General features: G+C 41.9%; 1 protein-coding gene across 1 annotated transcript in view; it reads left to right on the top strand.

The window, feature by feature from the left end:
• LOC132909692 (uncharacterized) overlaps positions 1–19,595 on the top strand; it is a 179,505-nt gene that overhangs the window by 117,175 nt on the left and 42,735 nt on the right. The window contains exon 4 of the mRNA XM_060964653.1: positions 16,160–16,223. Within this exon, the coding sequence (XP_060820636.1) occupies positions 16,160–16,223 (64 nt within the window). The remainder of the gene's footprint in view (positions 1–16,159; positions 16,224–19,595) is intronic.

Below are 19,595 nucleotides of genomic sequence, written 5' to 3'. Positions count from 1 at the left end.
TTCGAGTATTATCTTCGAACACGAGTACGATACTATTTGAAATATTCTTTACGAAGAAAGTACGATTATATATATATATATATATATATATATATATATATATATATATATATATATATATATATATATATATATATCTATTATGCGCTCCAGAATTTTCAAACATACATAAAACATGTAGAACACTTTCTCAAGGAAATTGAAATCGATGACTCACTCGGCTAGCACCGTGCACCGCTGGAAATTGTCACTGAACACGCGCGTTAATTGCGTTTAACGTTCGAATAGCTGTCGTGGCATAATGCGGCGCAACTTGTCGAGTACGCTTTTGCCAAGATAATTTATCGGTTCGCCCACGTAAGTTGGGATTCCATTAGTAACTTATTAATAGCCAGTGTGAGCGAACGGTCGCGCAAGAAATCACGTTGACGACAACGACGCCGACGACGACAACGACACATCGATCAAAATGGCGACACGTTTGCGTGCGTTTCAAAACATCGTAGTTTCGTAACGAAGCCATTAACGGAGAGCATTCACCGAGTTTATTTGAGAAACGCTTGTTTCGAGATCGCCCTTTCGATAATTAATGTTAGGTAAAGGGGCTTGCACATATTACGTTTTCAAAGTCAAATCATAATTATTTCTGCATGTACAATGACTCGCGTATACGTAGATCAGAAAAATTGCGATAGCGAGTTCGATATTTTTACGCGCAAAATAATCTATTCCCTCTGTGATATTGAAGCTTTCAGTCGTTAAGAATTTTTTCTTTTTTTTCAAATGTACAGTCCAGTTGTAATTTACGTCGAGAAGCATCATCGGAAGATAATTTATGTCTTGTTGGCAATTTTCCGCTGTCAACGTTCTGGATGTTTCGCGTTGTGACATCGGGCACCGTACAAATCACTATAGAGCTGTCAGGAAAAGCAGGCGTTCATAATCTAACGCCGGACCGACACGTCCGTGACGTAGACGAAGTGCAAAAGCTGGCACAGGCCTACTCACTGCGGTTACGTAACGAAAATGATCCTTTCCCAGACAGTGTGCCATAGCGTGCAACGCTTTACTGCCCTAATCCCACGTTCGAGATCTCAAAACTCGATCTTCTTCAGAGGCGAAGATCTTTTAAACTTCATAGCGAACTAGCAACATTATTCCTCAATTGAGAGCTGTTTTAGCCATTAAATATTCAATTTATTATATCGAATACCTCATATCGTAGAAATTACGTATGAAAATGAGAGGAAAAGGCACGTAAAGCTTCCGTGGATAGGCGAATGATAAAATTCAAAATATAGATAATCGACGAGTTGAGTCGTCTTTCCCAGTTAAAAGGTTAGATAAAAAGCCAGCGAATATTTATACTCATAAGGTTCCAGGTAATCAGCTCGCATTCCCTCGCGAGAAGCTGATAGCCAACTCGATTGCTCGAAACACGATGCTTAATTTTATAACACCGGCCAATGAGTCTGCATTCCGTCGAGTGAAACAGAATTTCCGTATGGGACACCGTAACGATATCAACCATGTCCCCACGCTTCGCATCGCCGCGCCGCGCCGCCGGTGCTTTGATGTTTACGACCAATGACGATCGAGATTTCTGTCTCAAGAGTTTAATAAAAGTCTGCTGCTCCGTATACTTGCTATACTTGTAATCTTTGAAATAATATTACGGAAGCGCTATATGTGATCCTTACAATATCGCATGCATACGAAACATCGTGACGTTCGTTGAGAAGGAATAATATCAATAACGTTCATAGACCAAGCTGCGTACTTATGCGCTCTAATACCTAATTAGGCAACATCGTTGTTTCTTTTTCCTTTTGAATTCTAAACCAGAGTCTCTTCCTTTCGTTGGCTTACATCTAAAGGCTTGTTAATACAATTCCCATTTTTTTCATCTTTCAAACACGAATATAAGTCTCAAACGATTTTTAAATAGTTTTGGAAGATAAAATTAATTGACCCGTTGCTCGAAGAAATAGCAAGCGAAAGTTATACATTTACCAATCGATCAAGCAAAAATCATGCGTCATAGTATATAACTTAAACGACATCAGTTCTGAAGTTCTGGATCCATGAAAAATTCTCCAATTTGCACGGTGACCGTGCCTTTAAGAGTGACCCTGCTCTGCTCTGCTTTTCTCGTGTCTTTAACCGTACTACCTGTTCGAACAGAGAGTCGATAAGAGAAGCTGGCGATGATCCAGCAGAGTATCGCTAAATTGACGCTGATTCGCAGTAAATTACACGGTCGGTTGCGCACCAGTGTCTCCGAAATCGTGACCGTAGCCGTGGAGAGACCGTGGCGCGATAAGACTGCGGTTGCGACTAATGGCGAGCACGAAAGATCCTCGCTGCGTGCGTATCAGGTTATTAATCGTTGGCACTTTCAGCTCGGCTGCTCGAGCCAGCGATCCGTGCGGACAAAAGGAACGCTAAATAGCAATATCGAAGCTTCGCGCAATCATTGGACTTATCTTCTCCTTCGTCTTCGATTTAATTAACCCTTTGATGTATTCAGGTTACGTTCGACATTTTATTCCAATTGCTTTGTATTTAATATGATGGTTTCCAAAGCATTTTATAAATCAGTCTTAGGTTCGTTTTGTTGTAACTGACAGCGTGATCGCTACAGCGATACGATACAAGGCAATATATTCGATTTGCTTATTAACAAGAGCGTGATCGGTGAACTGGGTCAAACGGTGTCCTCGCGATCGGTCGCCGACCGGAGAAAGTGTTTCTCTCGAACAGAGGGACGATTTTCAAAGAACACCAACTCTCCCACACTATTTTATTCGCGCTCGGCCGAGCACCGGTGCAGCGCCTACTCGAATCCGCCACGGGTGGTCGGATTTTCCAACGAGCGCCCACCTTTTCCAAGTATCCGCCGATCATCTAACTTGATCATTTAATGTATCGTTTTAACGTACGTATTTCTGTATTATTTAACGTCGTGAAACGTGCAGTGTTTAGATATCTTTGGAGATTTGAGTGGACGATGATAAAATTTTGAAAATTCCAAGTTCGATCGTAAGGTTGTTTCAAATTTTCGTTAATATCGCGATAGATATCGTACGATGGCTCGATAGAGAGTTCGATAAACTAATAAATTCCAATTTCTTCTTCTTATTTACAAATAGTCGAAATTTACGAGCACGTGAAGACAGCTGTATTAAACGCTGTAAAAAGAAAAACCACTGTTTTAAAACGTATAGACGTACGGCAAGGTTATAATCAATATGCAAGCTTCTCCCACATTCCACTAGCATCGATGCTATAAATTCTGCGATCTAAATCGTTTCGAGGCGAAGTATGTACATCGTCGCACGTTTCCAATACTCACTGAACAGTCTCATACGGTCCGTTGCTTTCCCTAATCAAGATGTAATCGATAAGAGAACTCACCGGTCCCGTATTCCTAGACCGCTCGACTACACCTCAGTCATTAACCCCGATCGTATAACCTGAAATCTTCGCGGCGTGTCGAAAAAGAATCGCGAGTACGCCGGTCCTGCTGTTCCTCTCTTCATCCTGCTTAATGCTCGCATGGATATCGAGAAACAGCCGTATCGTGTAATTCTTAAACACAGGGAAAAACCGGACGCGGACCGTTCGACGCTGAATGTTCGGTAAGAAAATCACGTTCGTTACAGGTGTTCGAGTCGTGTTCCGCCGCGTAATCCGCTGCTACGATCTTATCGCGATGAAATTAACCTTCCGCGAGACCTGCCGCGGCCCAGTCCACGTGACATCCACGGCATACCGCGGGTGCATCCATCGTGACGTCCGAGAGGACATCGTGCAACGTGCCGTTTTCAAAGAGGTCGGCCGGGGCCACTCCTCCTCGATAATTGTCGACTTTGTAACGGGCTCGCGTACCGTCCATCTAGTCGACTACATCGCCACTCGACCGTACTCTTTTATTTGGCACTGTGATTGCTGCTGATTGCTTGATGAGATTCCTGTATAGGTAGAAACGCGATCGGTTCTAGGTTTCGTGTAGCCTCGCTACGAGGAGTTCTTTCCTTTTTTTTTTCTTTTCTTCTTTTGCAAGGTGAGGTCAATACGTGACTTATGTCTTTGGTTTAAAACGTTGATTGATTTTTAAAAAGCTTGCGTGCGTAAATAGCCATGAGTCACCACAATTAACGAATATGATCTTTCCACTTGTATTCGTCGACAATTCGTCGAATACATCGACTGTAGCCAATGTTCAACGCAATTCCATTGTAATATTGGACAATATTCCTGGAACTAATCCCTGAACGATACTGTAGGATCCAGCGTATCGGTAGAGTGGGACCGGTCAAGTAGACGATTAATTTGTCATGCTCGGCCGTGTAACATGCGTGTTCCTCGTGCGGCTTGGCACGGCCGAGTGATATTATACGCGCGCGCCAACGATTCCTCATATTACGCGGTCAAACCGTCCGCCATTAATATCAGAATGATTCTCGTGGCAGCGCGCTGGAGGGGTGCGCATGGACCCCATGTCGGGAAACGCCGTGATTAAATGGCCATTTTTTCTCGCGATGATAAAGGACGCCCGGCTCGATTACACTAAAACCAACAGGACTACTACTAACCTAGCGGTGTACGCTACTCGAACAGGATCGCCCATCTTTGCGTTCCTCTCTCCTTCAAACTACATTTTCTTTTTTCTCCGCTTCGTCTTTCTCCTATCTTCGTGGCTTCCTTCTTTTTCCCTTTATTCCTTCCCGCCGATATCTCGATATTTCCTCGGTGACGGCTGATGGACGACGTGTACGAGCCGCGAATACCTCGTTAGTCAATTAGCCACTCGCTCGCTTTCGTTCGGACATCTGTTTCTTCGAAAACTTGATGTACTGTAACCGAGCTACGTACGTATATTATTTTTGTGATTAACAGATGGTTTTTTAGAGCTCTACTATGCTAAAACGATGCTAATCGCTAGCTGCTAATGGACTTGGCGTTTTTTTGCCCTCTGTCCTTGCTAGGTCAGGTGTTCTCGCTGGAAGGTGGAAACACGACGACTGATTTTATAGACGAACTGCTTGGTAAATGGATATGTCAGGCATCCTTGACATTAGAACGAAAAAATTGTCTAGACGCAAGGAAAAATTATTCTTAACCTTTGATTGCTATTTATACGCAAAGATACAAGTTCGATTAAAATCTTTGTAATTTAAGTAAAACTTTGTAAATCACTGATATTACGAGAACATCCGCAGGAAATCGTCTACGAGGAATCCCGTCCACTGACATTCCGAGCAGTGCGTGCAGCCACGCTCGGCATTTCGCGCATACCGAGTCTCGATTCAACCCTTCCTCATTTTTTCCATCCGATGCAAATTGCCACCTGTTCGCGCGACCTGCCTCCAGCCTCCGTCGAACTCGCGTAAACTACCTTTAGTCACGTTCTGTGCAGAGCAGATTTTCTTGCGCTAGAAATAGTAGAACCGAAGACGAAAGAAAACGACTACGCGAAGAATTCTTTCCGGAAGATATCGCATGGGCTAGAAAGCGTAGTTGTAAAATGTAATATCGTAAAATTTATCTATCGACTATCGTCGATATCGGAACAATTTGCTACAGAAATAAGCGAATTATATAAATTCGATGAATTTGAAAATATCTTAGTACATTCTATTTTTCAAATATCTTACTGACTCAAATCGCACGAACACTGTTCCTTCGCTTCGAAGTCAGCCATCTCTAAACTCTAACCATACAGAAACTCTACAACGAAGGTTGACAATTTTCGAAACGTATTTACGAGAAACGCGACGATTACAGTCGGTTCGCAACGAAATATCCACGCATTTGACTTTATGGCGATCCATGAAAGGCAAAGACTGAAGCGGTTATTAGCTAGAGATTACCAACTCGGTCGTCGGTCTGTTACCACTTACGACCCTTCGTCGAAGTGTCGCGTCGATCCTGGGGCCGTGAGAGAACGTCGCGCTTCGACTCGCTCGTCCATAGAGGTGAGAGGGAACAGGACTCGTTCGTAACTAAGAACTATCAATCCACGCGTGCACGGTTTCACCGGCTTCGACTGCACGATGCCGGTCATTACCGGCCGATGACGACAGTACGGTATCGAATGAGCCGAGACTAAAGTGGCGAACGAGAATGGCAACTTCTTTTACGCGTTGCGCGCCTTTCAGTCTAAGAAAAGCTGCTGCTATGCTTCTCACTTTCGTGCCGGAAGAGTAGCCTAATTGGGATTTCATATGTTCGAAGAAGTTTAGTTCGTATGATTGGAACTTTACCGAAATTTCCTAAAGAACAGTATAAAGAAATATTGAAAAAATACTTGTATCGATCGATCGATGTCTGTGAACATCTGATTCAACAACGAAGAATTACATCCTGTTTGTCGTAACAGTATTTCAATTCGATATACATTTCGCTATCTAGTTTTGTTATATACGAGGGATATCGATTCGCGTTATCACAGTGTACTAGCTATTTACCGTTGTCAAAGCGGATTGCATAGGCTGATACTTAAAGCCGCATAGAAGGACTGTTGCCATTCCGAGATAATCCTCTCGCTGGTGGTCTACGAGCGAACGCGGAAACAGTTCTCGGCGGTATCGTTCCAGCAGGAAAAAGCTTGGGGATTGGTCGTAACGCTTGGAAATGGCTTTAAACAGGCTGACGCGTTTCGTTATGAAGCACTGTGAAGAAATTATGAAGAAGAGGGCGCGGAACGTTGCCCTGGGATTGCGTAGATGAGCCGACAAGTTTATTCCATGCTTAACTGTGTGCATAGTTTTATCGTGAGTTTTGTTACGAGTAAGTTAGAGTACAAGAGTACAATAAAATATTAGAATACGGATAAAATACGTTTATTGACAACCTTGTACCAAAACTAACCAGATATACGGAATAATTATTCGAATGTGGTTCGTATAGAGGAAAACTGTAGAAGGAAAAAATTTATTTGAAAAGACCAGGATTTGGAAAGCGCGTTGAATATTGATTATGACCAGGTATTAGTCGGCGATTCTTCCGGACTATAATCTAGGGATTATAGGGTAGCGGCGTGCGTACTTATCCGACTATATAATACAAGCGTATCGTGCAGAGCTACGGTGCTCGTTGGACGTACGTGGTGGGTCATACCACCGCCTCGAATGTCCTTTAACGATTCGGTTAATCATCTTTAATGAGAGCGCTTCATACGCGGATTCAATTTAGAAACTTTATGATGGAACTTGATGTTTGTAATTTATGTGCGACGTGATCGAGCACTTCGAATACCTTATAGGGTATTTGCATTATTCAGGGACATTTTAATAATCTCCAATTATGCACTAAACCAAGGAATACAATCTTTATTTCAGGCTTATGGCGCGTCTTTCTTTTTTCTTTTTTTTAAAGATAAAATACTCAAGAACGTTTATTCGGTTGAAGTGCCTCGTGGGGTATCTCAGGTATTCACGGCCATTGATTATTAATAATGCCCAATTAGCTATTGAAAGGTAGACCGAAAACTGGCAAGCCTCATTTAAAATTATAATGAATGTTTTTGAAAATCAAGTAGAATACTTTACTTTAATGTTTATTCTACTTAATTGCAAATTGGTATCGCCGGCTAGTTTATTTTATGTCGGTCTAATGACAAATTATAATCTTATAAATACTATATGCCTGTACTGTAAATATACAGTGGTACGATTACGTTTAACATTCACAAATGGATAATTATCAAAATTCAGTTCGCATAAAAACACCAAAAATTAATTCATAACGATCAGTAATATTCTTAATCTTTTGCAATGAATGAAATAAATGCACTGTACGATATTACAGCGATACAACGAGGACAACATGAAATTAATGAGTCTATACATTCGTGCCATTAATACAACCCTCCTCCTCCTCCATCCTCACCAACATCTTCATCAAGCACGTATAAACCGCAATGGACGAACAATAAACGCCCTTACAAATGAATCTCGACCACGCACTCACAGACGTAAGTACGTACTCCACCCCCGCGCAGTTCCAAGATTTATATTCCATTAGGACCTTTCCTCCTCACCCTTCGTTCTTCGCTCTCCATATATACATACATGTGTGTGTGTGTGTGTGTGTGTGTGTGTGTGTGTGTGTGTGTGTGTGTGTGTGTGTGTGTGTGTGTGTGTGTGTGTGTGTGTGTGTGTGTGTGTGTGTGTGTGTGTGTGTGTGTGTGTGTGTGTGTGTACATCGACCGTTAGGACTTATTTATCCACTCGCCATGCTAGACCATACCTCATTACCGGTTAATTACCGGAGTATCTCGTAACCGACAACGGCTAGATGCTGCGTGACTACTTACTATGTTCTGTTCGTCTGAATTAAACGTAGCTATACCGCGAGACTATCGTTCGTTGCATATACGCATTGATAAATATTTGCTAATTTTTACAAACTGTATATCAGAGATGAAACGTTTGAGAACAGGATAAGGTTGGAGCATTGGACGTCGAAGTATCGACGCAGAGTTTCCAAGACTCTTAGCGTTATTGGTTAACGGCTAAGAAGTAAGAACCCGAATGCAATGGGAACGTGGAATAGTATCTCATAAAGACTACGCTACTACATGGAAAAAGCTCATTCCACTAACAGCAAGTGGCTTTTGTATTTTCTGTGGAATTTAAATAAAGGCTTCATTATTTCCAACGAATGAGATTCTACAGTAATAATGTAACACGATGAGAAATTTTTTCCATCGCTAAAAAATTTCCATTATCAGTACGCCTATATCCCTCGCTGAATCCTGACTAATGAGATTCTACTCATTACCCTAATTCTTCTACATCGTGGCTCAATCCCTTCCTCATTTTCTACGTTATTTCCTTAAGCGTAAAAATTATAAAGAGTCTATCGGAAGCCTCTTAAAAATTGCCCCGTCTCTTTTCCACCTGAAACTCCGTGGTAACTTTGTAATATAAATCCTCATTACCGCTTTCTCATTTCCATCGAGAAGAAAACGGTGGACAGATGGTAAACGAGACGGTCAGCCGGGTGGAGCCCTGGTCGAGTCAACCGGCTTGAAATATAACGTCCGGGTAATGAATCGCAACATTCAATTACGCATTAATAACAAGGCGGCGGAGAGACGGGGCAGCCGATTATCTCGCGGCGCGTACAATGTGCGAAAGCCAGCGGCTTGTTTTCTAACAAACAAACTGACGGTTATGGCCGCCACCGTGGACAGAGCCATAAATACGAGGCGAGCGTTCGCTTCTGCATGTACGCCACCAGCGGTGATTTCCTTAATTGATCGAACCACGATCCACACGATCGAGTCGTCGCTTGACGATCTTATCAGCGCTTCTTATCTACGTAGAGGCGGCTCGTACAACGTCTAATCTACGCGATCGAGCGCGCGCAAACATCTCCCACGCCTGCTTGTGTTCACGCGTCCGCTTGGAAAGGCGACCACGAGAAATATTCGCCGGTTCCGCGTCGCCGGCTCGAATAATTAAACGATCCTGACCGACGCGACGTCTAACGGGCGAGACAGCGCGGAACCGCGGCCGTAGGCGGCCACATCGCTCGAATACGCCTGGTTTACGTGAAACAGGTAACAGCGCTTTCGAATCTGACCAGCGTCGATTCTACTGAGAAAAATATTGCGCGTTGATGAGTTGCTTTTGAATGACTTACGGCTAGTTGGTGAAAAATCGCTCGATTATGGTTTTGATTATTTTGCAAGTTATTCTGCGATTGAAATAAATTCCACGTTTGAATATTTCTCTATGTATACATATGAATAATGACACGTACCTCGTCTTATGATTCTTTCATTGGTATGTTGGTAAAAATGTGGAAAATGGGAAAAGCTTTGCTGAGAATTTTCTGAACGAAGTGTACAAGACGCGATCAATATGTGTTCCTATTCGCCTAGTATTCGATATTATATACATTCCACGCCTACTCAATCGAATAACTCATGCGCCAATCTCTTATTTACGGTGTCTCGCGCTATCCTGCCAACAAAATACCCCATCACTCATAATAACTTCACCATTCGACGTGTTCTACACAAACACGGCGGAAACTAATATCTAAGTCAGCAAAAAAATTCTACGCGCAACTTGCTCTACCATAAAAAATCACATAAAAATGCATTCTTATGAGATTTTATCTTTCGTTACAACTGAACTCAACGTACAGTGTCGTCCGTGTATATCGCAGCAATAGAAGACAAAATGCAAGCAGAGACGAGCTACAGCACCGTATGACAAGTGTTTCTATGACCAAGCAAACGCGTAATCCTTGTACACGCTTACAAAAAGTACTTGGAAAATGGTAAGGCGTGGGTGACTCCTATTCTCCGAATAACTGTTGCGATCGTAATATTAGCACGTAGACATTTCCGCGCGGACTTATCGCGCCCCTTGAGCGCCACTCGATCGTAAACTAACGGATATTTGCCGAAGCCTGGCACCACCGAGTATTCTTTTAATTACGCGTCAAACGATAGAACCTGGGCGACAGCTTGCACGCGCGCATATAATCTTTCTAGCGGAATCTTGGGTTAGAAGCGGAGGACAGATATGTGTATTTATGGCGACAAGTGGAAATTATAAAAAGGTTGTTTCTTTACAGAGACAGAGAAACTTTGTAATAACGGTAATATTAGTAGGAATTATTAAGTTATTAAAGACTAAAAAATATTTTTTTTTTTCTTTCATCGATTCCAACATCTATCACCGAGTCTGACCGATTTTCTGGCCACGAAAGAAAATTCCAAGCATTTGTTTCGTATCTTTCGAATAGAAAAGTTAATAGTAAACTAAGTAGATGATCAAATGAGATACGTATTTCTTTCGAGATTTACATAAAATATAAATGTCAAAATCGATGAATATTGGTTGGTACGGTGCAAAAGGACAAAGCAGTAGAAGATCGGTACCGTAGTATGGTCGCAAACGTTGTCGCCGTTATCTTCTCCAGGCTCGATCGTTTCTCACCGCCTAAGTATATGCTCATCGGCGTAAGGAGCATTGCCTGTGTAATCTGGGATGTTAATCGGGCAACATCGACTTGTATTACGGTACAAAGTAATGTTGTAATATACTATGAGCCGGCGGTGAATTAGTTTGAACGTTTAAGGTAAACTCAACTGGCTACAGCCGCGCATCAAGCCGTGCATTAAATATCCTGTGCATGAATTAATCTTAAATTAATTATCACACTATGTCTCAAACGAAAATCGCATAATTTTCGATGAGACGTCATAATCATATTATTGAGATGTACAGGGTGCGCCGTTAGAATCCGGACAAAAGAAGTTTTGTGCAGAAAGTTGTTTATTTAAGTCAATACACAAAAACACATGAAAATGTTGTTATATCTCATTTAAAGGGTCCTTGCTGAGAACTTTTATTCTATGTAACCACCCTCTGCCTCTATGACCTGCTCTATTCTTGCTCTAAAGCGCGAGCACGCTGACTTCAACTGGTCGCGTTTAATTGTCGCGAATTCTGACTCGATAGCAGCTCGTAGGGAGTTGACGTTGGGGTGCCTGCATTTATTAGTTTGTCTCTCGATAACGCCCCACACGTAATAGTCCAATGGGTTTAGGTCGGGACTGTTAGGAGGCCAGAAATCTTTCGACCAAAACATGTCCACATTGTCAGAGAGCCAATTTTGAACAAGATGACTTGTGTGAGCAGGTGCGCCATCTTGTTGAAATAAATACGGCCTTCCAGAAGCCGTAATTTCCATCCACGGCTTTATTACTGTCTTCAGGACCTGTCAGAAGTTCCCGGATCTTCCAAAATCATGTCTTGGGCCCTTTGAATAATTTCTGGCGTCCTTGTTGATTTTTCCCTAACCTGAACTTTTCTCGCCGGAGAAGGAGAACCCTTCTCGAACCACTCTGAGGCTGCGTATCTCTTAGCAATGTCGTATACCGTCGATCTTGGGTAGCTAAAGAATTTTATAATTTCGACCGGCGTTCTCCCGGCGCGAAGACTTTCTATAATCGCCGCTCTTCTATCGTATTCCGGGTTTTGCTTAACGAGTTCTGTCATTTTGAGGTTATAGAAGACTTATTGACATATTTAACTAACTTCAGAGTCAATCAGCACAAACATCTGAATTCTAATATGGTGGGAACTACAAATTGAATTCTGTCCGAATTCTAACGGCGCACCCTGTATATAATTTTGTGTGCTAGACTAGATTGGCCTCGTAGTAGTGACACACGTATGTGAATATGAGTGTGTGTAGCTATTCCATTGGCAGTGTGATATGGAAAATGGTGAGACAAAAAGAGTGCTGAGACGCTTGTAAATTTATATCGATGAAGATCCTGGAAATCGTTTGTTAAATAAATCTAAAACTATTTTAATATGAATTCTAAGTGTAACCTTAGTGTTCCTTTACTTTTATTTCGGCAATTAAGATCCACAATTCTCAACAGATATATATATGTAATTGACCCTTATGGAGAAACGGCTCATAAGAAAAATAGTGAATTGACCTGTTATTCGAGTAGAAAATCCACTCATCACCTGTATGTTTACCTACAGACCTACATATCCAATAGGCTCTGCGTTCGAAAAGCTCGACTATATTAATTCAGTCTGTGCTATAGGTCGGCACGCGCTCTAATAACCTATTATTATATTAATACCACTTCTATTAATGGCATTGAATTCTTACGCAACATATTAATTACGCGCACACGCTTATCTATGCAACTATTATCCAATCATAAAAGATACGCTATTCCATTGCAAGTGAGTAAACATTGCCTATTTCCGAAGGCAGCCATGCAAAAAGTCCGTCAACACATTTCGTTCAATCTGCATTAAGCGAGCTCTGTCACTTCATGCGATTCAAACAGCTGGATTTTCTTCGTTAATAACTAATAACAGGGGATTCGTTCAAATTTCCCGCTGAAACTAACGAGGAACCCGTGGTTTCGTTTAGATGTCGCGTACGTTTATCGCGAGCAACGAAAGAAACGCAAGACAAGATTTTTCGATGCGTCTCGTAACGTATGAAATTAACAGCCAACCGAATAATTAAGTGTTAAATAATTGCTTAATTGTGCTCACTTCCGGATCAATTACCGGACGTGCCATCATGTTTCGATATGTTGGGTTGGCAACGAAGTGACTGCGGATTTGTCATTACCACCTAACTTACCATTTGCTATTGTTGAAGATCACCACATAATTACAGGTGGTAATGACAAAATCCGCGATCACTTGCTAACCCAATACACCCAACGATCGAATTTGTCCCTTCGTTTCTTCGTTCGCGAAACGTGAATTTCAGATGATAAAATTGTAAGTTCTCTGATGATGGAAGACCACCTTGAAGAGACAAATTTTATCTACTTCTACGTCAAATAATTCCACACTTCTGAACTTGAATTGAATTATTAACATATCTTGGCTTGAAAGATCTCCAATTTCCCTAATACCTGATCTTCAACAACAACAAGCCAATTTTATGTTCGCGTCGAATGTTCGCATTATTAGTACAGATCGCGCGATAACCACAGAATTAACATTTCCTCTGTATATTCATCCTCTTCGATACGCGAGTTTTCATGGTGAACGATAAAAATAACTAGCAGAGGACTGCACGTGTACGTTGGCGAGGATTTGCGAATAGCGACCTGTAATAAATAATTACCGAAGCAAGACACTGAAGATATACTTTTTTTTCACGCGATTATAACGACGTCCACAGGAGTCGGGAAGGGGACGTGTAATCATAGTGCACCGCGTGTAATGATTCACGGTAAATTCTTTGACCTAGCTTATTACTTTAATTAAGAACGTTGCAACGATCGTGAGGGAAGGGGAAGGAACGAGACGCGTGACAAGCGTGGAATAAAAAGCTTTAATAAGCTTTATTATTAACGTTAATAAATTGGCCCACGGCATGGCATCCACGTGATCTCTGGGCCGCGTCGTTTTACGCGTCTTTTGTTACCGGCGTACTGTGACCGCGAAAAGAACGGTACTCTTTCTTTATGGTCCTCCTTGGACTCACGGTTGCCTCGAAACGACTCGATATTTGTCTACTTACATAAATACTTATAATGACTGTATTTATTACAGCATTTACATACTAGTTGAATAGGTTCAGTTATATTAAATGTCGTATCATTTACGGTTAACAGTAACTAGAAAAATGTAATGCTATGGAAATGAAATGTATAGAACCTGATAGAAAACGCCTGATTGGTAAGTAAGAGCATGTACAAATACTTTGTATAACGTACCTGCACCCATTATTGGAAAATGTTGATTTTGTTAAGACGTTACTATTTATGCAAATTATGGTGAAAATAGGAATGAAAAATTGCGTTGACAGAGCGTATTTTATTAAACTGGCATATTTTAATTTGCTTCAATTATGGTAGAAATAATAACGAACATAAATGGGTAGCAGTAAAATTTATTAGCTATCAATTATTATTATTATATTGCAAATTTCTAATGCAAATGCAGGGCTTTATATACCATGAAACATACTAAGAGTGTAATAAAAATAAAGTACCATTGATAATTATACATCTCACAGGAATTGCATCTGGTTTTCTGAACGGTGTACACGTTAAAAATTCCTCGTGCGCACATTTATTCTGTTTAACTAATTACTGGCGAGCATATGCACGGTTATTTATAACTCTTTACAAGTGCGAAGTTTCTTCTTTTTCTATAAAATTCCATCGACGATGAAAGGTATACGTACGTTGAACATCCTCGTTATGTGAACTCATTCTATGTAATTGCATTAAGTAAAAACCAGGCATACTACTGGCAAACATACACCCATTCATCATCCGTACCTCGACAAGTGCTACCTTTTTTATCGATAAAGTTTCATCCAAGAAGAACAACATAATTGCACTTGATATCAAACATACTTCTCATCCAGATTCAGTTTATGAGAGTTTACATTTACACGTTTTTTTTTTTTTTAACACTGAACGTCAGTGACATCGATATGTAACAATCTAATAATTCTTAGTGTCACTTTACACGAAGAAACGGTACTCGAAAATATCAATTATCAATAATAACGAAAGAAACATATACAACGCCACCGTAGAACGAACTAGAAATCAAAGGTTTGTATGTCTCAAGTGCCTTTAACGAGTGAAACATAATAATAAATATACTTAGTATATACATCGATCTACCTTGCGATCTTTAACGCGTATTATGTTATCTGGTTGCCACGTTATTAATCAACGTCATTATTTTATGCTACATCTATCTTCTCTTCTCTCTCTTCCTTTTCCCTTAAATATAACTAAAATAACTAACTCCAGTAAAGAAACATTGATACGAAGCTGCTGCCACTGCTACTTACAATCGGATGATAATCACAATCGCGATTCCCTCGGAGCTACGTATCGACGAAGGAACCGCGATGTATAGTCGCCATCATCGACGTTGGAAAAGACGCGCGAACACAGGGTGCCGCTTGGTCGACGTTGCTCGCGCTTCTAGCGGTCCCATCGTACCAACTCCTCTCTCCTCTCAACCGCCTGCATGAATATTCATCGCTTTTCCGGCCGTCGCCTGGTGCGCGAGCGTGCGTTGCTCCCAATTTGTCACACACCGTGGCATTATCCCATTTCGCTAATAAAGTAATATTACGGGGAACCGGGCACGGGCTGATATACTTTTTCACTCTGTTGCCATGGCGCGCAATTATGCAACTTGGTAATTGCACGGCGCCCTGCCCGTCAGCTAGCCGTATCATCGCGTAACGAGACGCGACTTTATTACCGAGTTCCTCTGCGTCCGCCTTCATCCACCTTGGATGACGTGGAAAAAAGAAACAACGTCATTCGTTCTTCTTCGTGAACGACGTCTCAGACGACAGAAAAGGAGGACGAGACACAAGAAAAGTCGTGCGTGCTGTCCAAAAGTCAGGCTGACCCATCCTATAGATCAGAAATTAAATAAATTAACGCGATCGCAGATGTTATTGATTAAAATTCACATTGTTTATTATTTCACAGTTTACGATTAGTTAGACGAAAAATTGAAAATTAGAGCGAAATCGAAAAATTCTGAAAAATCGAGTTAATCGTAAAACGTATTCGGCTGCGAATCGTTCGATGTTACAACGAAGTGGTAACGATGGAGAATAGTCTCTTTACGCGTATACTATGTTTCAGGACGATCGAGAGAGGCTCGACGAATCGGCGACAGGGAGAGGGCGAGATGGTGGACGGTGGCAAGGTAAGTGGCTAGTCTTGATCGATTTTATCGATAATCGTGAAACTTGACTTTTCCTTTTTACGGAATCTTGTGTGATTATACGCGTCTGATCATATGCTTGACGTGCTTCTCACTCTTTTATTTTTTCCTCGGAAGTTTGCTTGCTCGTTGTCGCTGTTCTCAAGGTGCTTGTTGGGTTAAAACGCTTTGATAACATGGCAGTGTTGTCCGCAATAATGTAATACGAGTGTCGTCGAGTCGCGATGCTAATTAGATTTTTTTAATGACCGTACCCTTTCGCTTGGACGCTGCGCGAGATCTTTATCGAGACGTTCCGTGCGTTTAACGTGTGTACAAGCGAAGGGAACTTGAATGTCGCGTTCGAGAAACTTGTGAGAGAAACTTCTATCCAACTTCGAGCGATTACGATTCGTTTATGGCTTTCCGAGAATTCTCAAGTATTTTTTGTGCGAAATCTAAAATTCAAAGATATTTAAATTTCTCGATGCATCGCTCAGTACACATTTTCCAAAGTATAGATTTCCATTTTCAAAAAAATTCGAAACAAATTATATAATATTACTTAGGTACCGTATACTAGGTTCTAATCCCAAAATTTCCCGTTTTCTTTCTTTTGCTCACACGAATCTCAACGAGTCTACCAATCTCCCTCTTGAAATCTCCTCAAGAATCGATTGACATTCGATTTCGCGACAGACAGGTATTACGCAGCCTTCTCAGGTATCCGCGACATTTGCCAGCAGACCGAGCGAGAACCTCGTAATTAGAGTTTTTCTCGGAGAAGACGCGCGCGTGATCGCGTCCGGTCGCACCGTCAAAGATCAGCGCCGACCGATGCCGATAGCCCGCGAGAAACCGCATCTCGTGTCCCCTAACCGGTATGCCGAATCGAAAAAAAGTCGCAACAACATGGAGTGCGTGTCGCGCGATTCCGAGGACACCGATTTCACGGCAGATACATTAATGCCGGAGCCGCAGTCCTGTGCACGTTAGAAGCCGTCGAATAAATTTCCATCGGGACACGCCTCTGGATGCTCGATAATTCACTGGACTTTCTAACTAACGGAGAGGACGAGAATCACGGGAAAATCGTTCGCCTGCGCGATACCTTCCTATTACACGATTACGTTTGCGATGTTCTTGCACGATTTACGTTGGTTAATGGCAAAGGACAAGTATAGAAAGGACGTTAATTATACAGGCCAAGATGGATTGGTTAATTTCGTAGGAATTATTACTACCATTTCGTAGAATTCGTTTTAAGCAACGACATGAATGGCACAGAGATTGCTGTTGGTTATTTAAGGAGACCGTGCCTCATCCTTTGACACTGGTTGGAAAGTTTGTTCTTCTGTTCGTTATTTCCTTATTTCGTTATTTATGTGACTAAGCTCGTGTATATTATTGTTGAAATAAGAACTACTCCGACGACTCGTTACTTCCACGTTACATAATCTACGATAATAATTCAAGCGAAGATATCAAACGACGACGGTAGCTTCGAAACTTTTAGAATTTTTATTATTTCACGCGTCAATGGCTGTATTCGATTCTATCGCTTTCGCAATCTTCTTAATGTCCCGACAATAAGTAATTTATTTTGTAAAAAAGCCATCTCCGAAATCGGAATTATACTGTCGATACCTCGAAATGGAAAATCATGGTCCTGTTACTCGTGTTCGAAGGCGGTTGGACGAAAGGAGAAACGGTCCCCGGCGCGATCGATCGTTCCTGATTACGTAATCGGGCTTTCGAGGTCGGGCCGCAAAGTTGCTCGGCTAAAAGATGCTCTTTTGCCCCGGAGCGCGCTTAATCTTATCGCCGGCTAGGCTTTTGTCGGCCAGTTGATGCTTTCTCGAAGCTTTCTTATCGAGCCACGAGCCACGAGAAGCGCACGATTCTCGCCTCGCTTCCGCTTCGCTGGCTTCGTCTCGTATCGGCTCGTTTCCACTTTTGTCGTAGCTCGTAGCCCGACCCACTGGTAGAAAACAGCGCCGCATCACAGCTTTTAACACCGACGATACATGCGATATCCGCAACGATATTCGTGTCGTTTATCAGTGCACTCTATTAGCGACGCGATTCGATGTGCTTTATGCTTCGTGATACTTTGCCGGTTACGCGGTACGTGTTGGGTACAGTGGTGAATAGCATAAGTGTTAGAGAAAGTAATTATGATGGGAACTGATCGGTGTTTATCTGTTTACGGTTAGGAAAAATTATCGTAAAGGTGATGAGTGGTTCTTCAGTTTGAGTAGTGGACGTAATAGCTCAAACTGTAGATTAGAATCGAAGATGATACGATTTGAAATACATCGAGTTTTACACGCTGAATTATTTTAGATTGTTCGCGATGTTTTATCGTTGTTTTTATCGTTATACCAGTAACAATTAATCAAAACGGATGTTCATATTTTTGTCCGAAATAAATTGGCTACCCAAGGTCGCTGGAAGCTAAATCCCCATTATACTTAATTACTCAACTTCCTTATTTGCGTTCATTATATCATTAATACGGATGTTTAGCGTATTTGGTCGATTAAAACAAACTTGGTGAAGACCAGTAACACATTGCTGGAAACAAGTTTCCTTAATGTCTATATCAGCCAGAAATGCAAGCTTGGAATCGCAATCCTTGTGGTAACAACTCGTAATCAATATTTATGGCGGGAAACGAGGAAACGTCTGGAGCGCAGAAAGAAATAGAAAGGGAAAATGTTGCACTTTGCCCATAGATGGCTTCCATTTAAAAGAATTCAACGCCAATTTACAATTACGTATTACGATTATAACAATTCCGTCGGTTTCATGTCGACAAGATTTTCCATCGGCCAAAGATCGAAGAGAAGGAAAAACGAACGTGATCCGGATCATAAAAATAGCGATACCAATTGCCTCTACGTTCCATTATACGTAAGAGAACAATCTCTACCAACATCTAGCAATAAAAGAAAAAGGGACGAACATATTTTCTAGTACCAAAACGCTGGAAGAAGGAAGCTGAGAGTCACGAGCAAGAAGATGCGTGTCCCAACCGGGCCAGTTACGTCGTGGATTCACGAATCCAGGAAGCGTGTTAGCCGGAACGTCGCCGTTCCGGCGATGCATCGCGGTTCACCGGCATTGTTGCGGACGAACGGCGAACGAAACGGAATCTAATCTGATGGCGCGGCGGGTCCACCTAATGGGCAAGCCGTGTCGGGACACGCACCTCTGCTCTCCTCGCTCGTGTCCTCGGCCGAGAAGGCTAAAGTCGTGTTCGCCCTGTCCGATGACGATATCACCCTGACGCAATCGCCATACGTAATGCAGCTCTTTCTCTGCGACTGGGCAAACCATGCAATGAATACGGTGAATCGCGGGATCGCGCAA

This window comes from Bombus pascuorum, chromosome 1, assembly GCF_905332965.1.
Source record: "Bombus pascuorum chromosome 1, iyBomPasc1.1, whole genome shotgun sequence".
Taxonomy (NCBI): Eukaryota; Metazoa; Arthropoda; class Insecta; order Hymenoptera; family Apidae; genus Bombus; species Bombus pascuorum.
The sequence above is the reverse complement of the archived record's forward strand: the minus strand, read 5'-3'. Positions and strand labels throughout refer to the sequence as shown.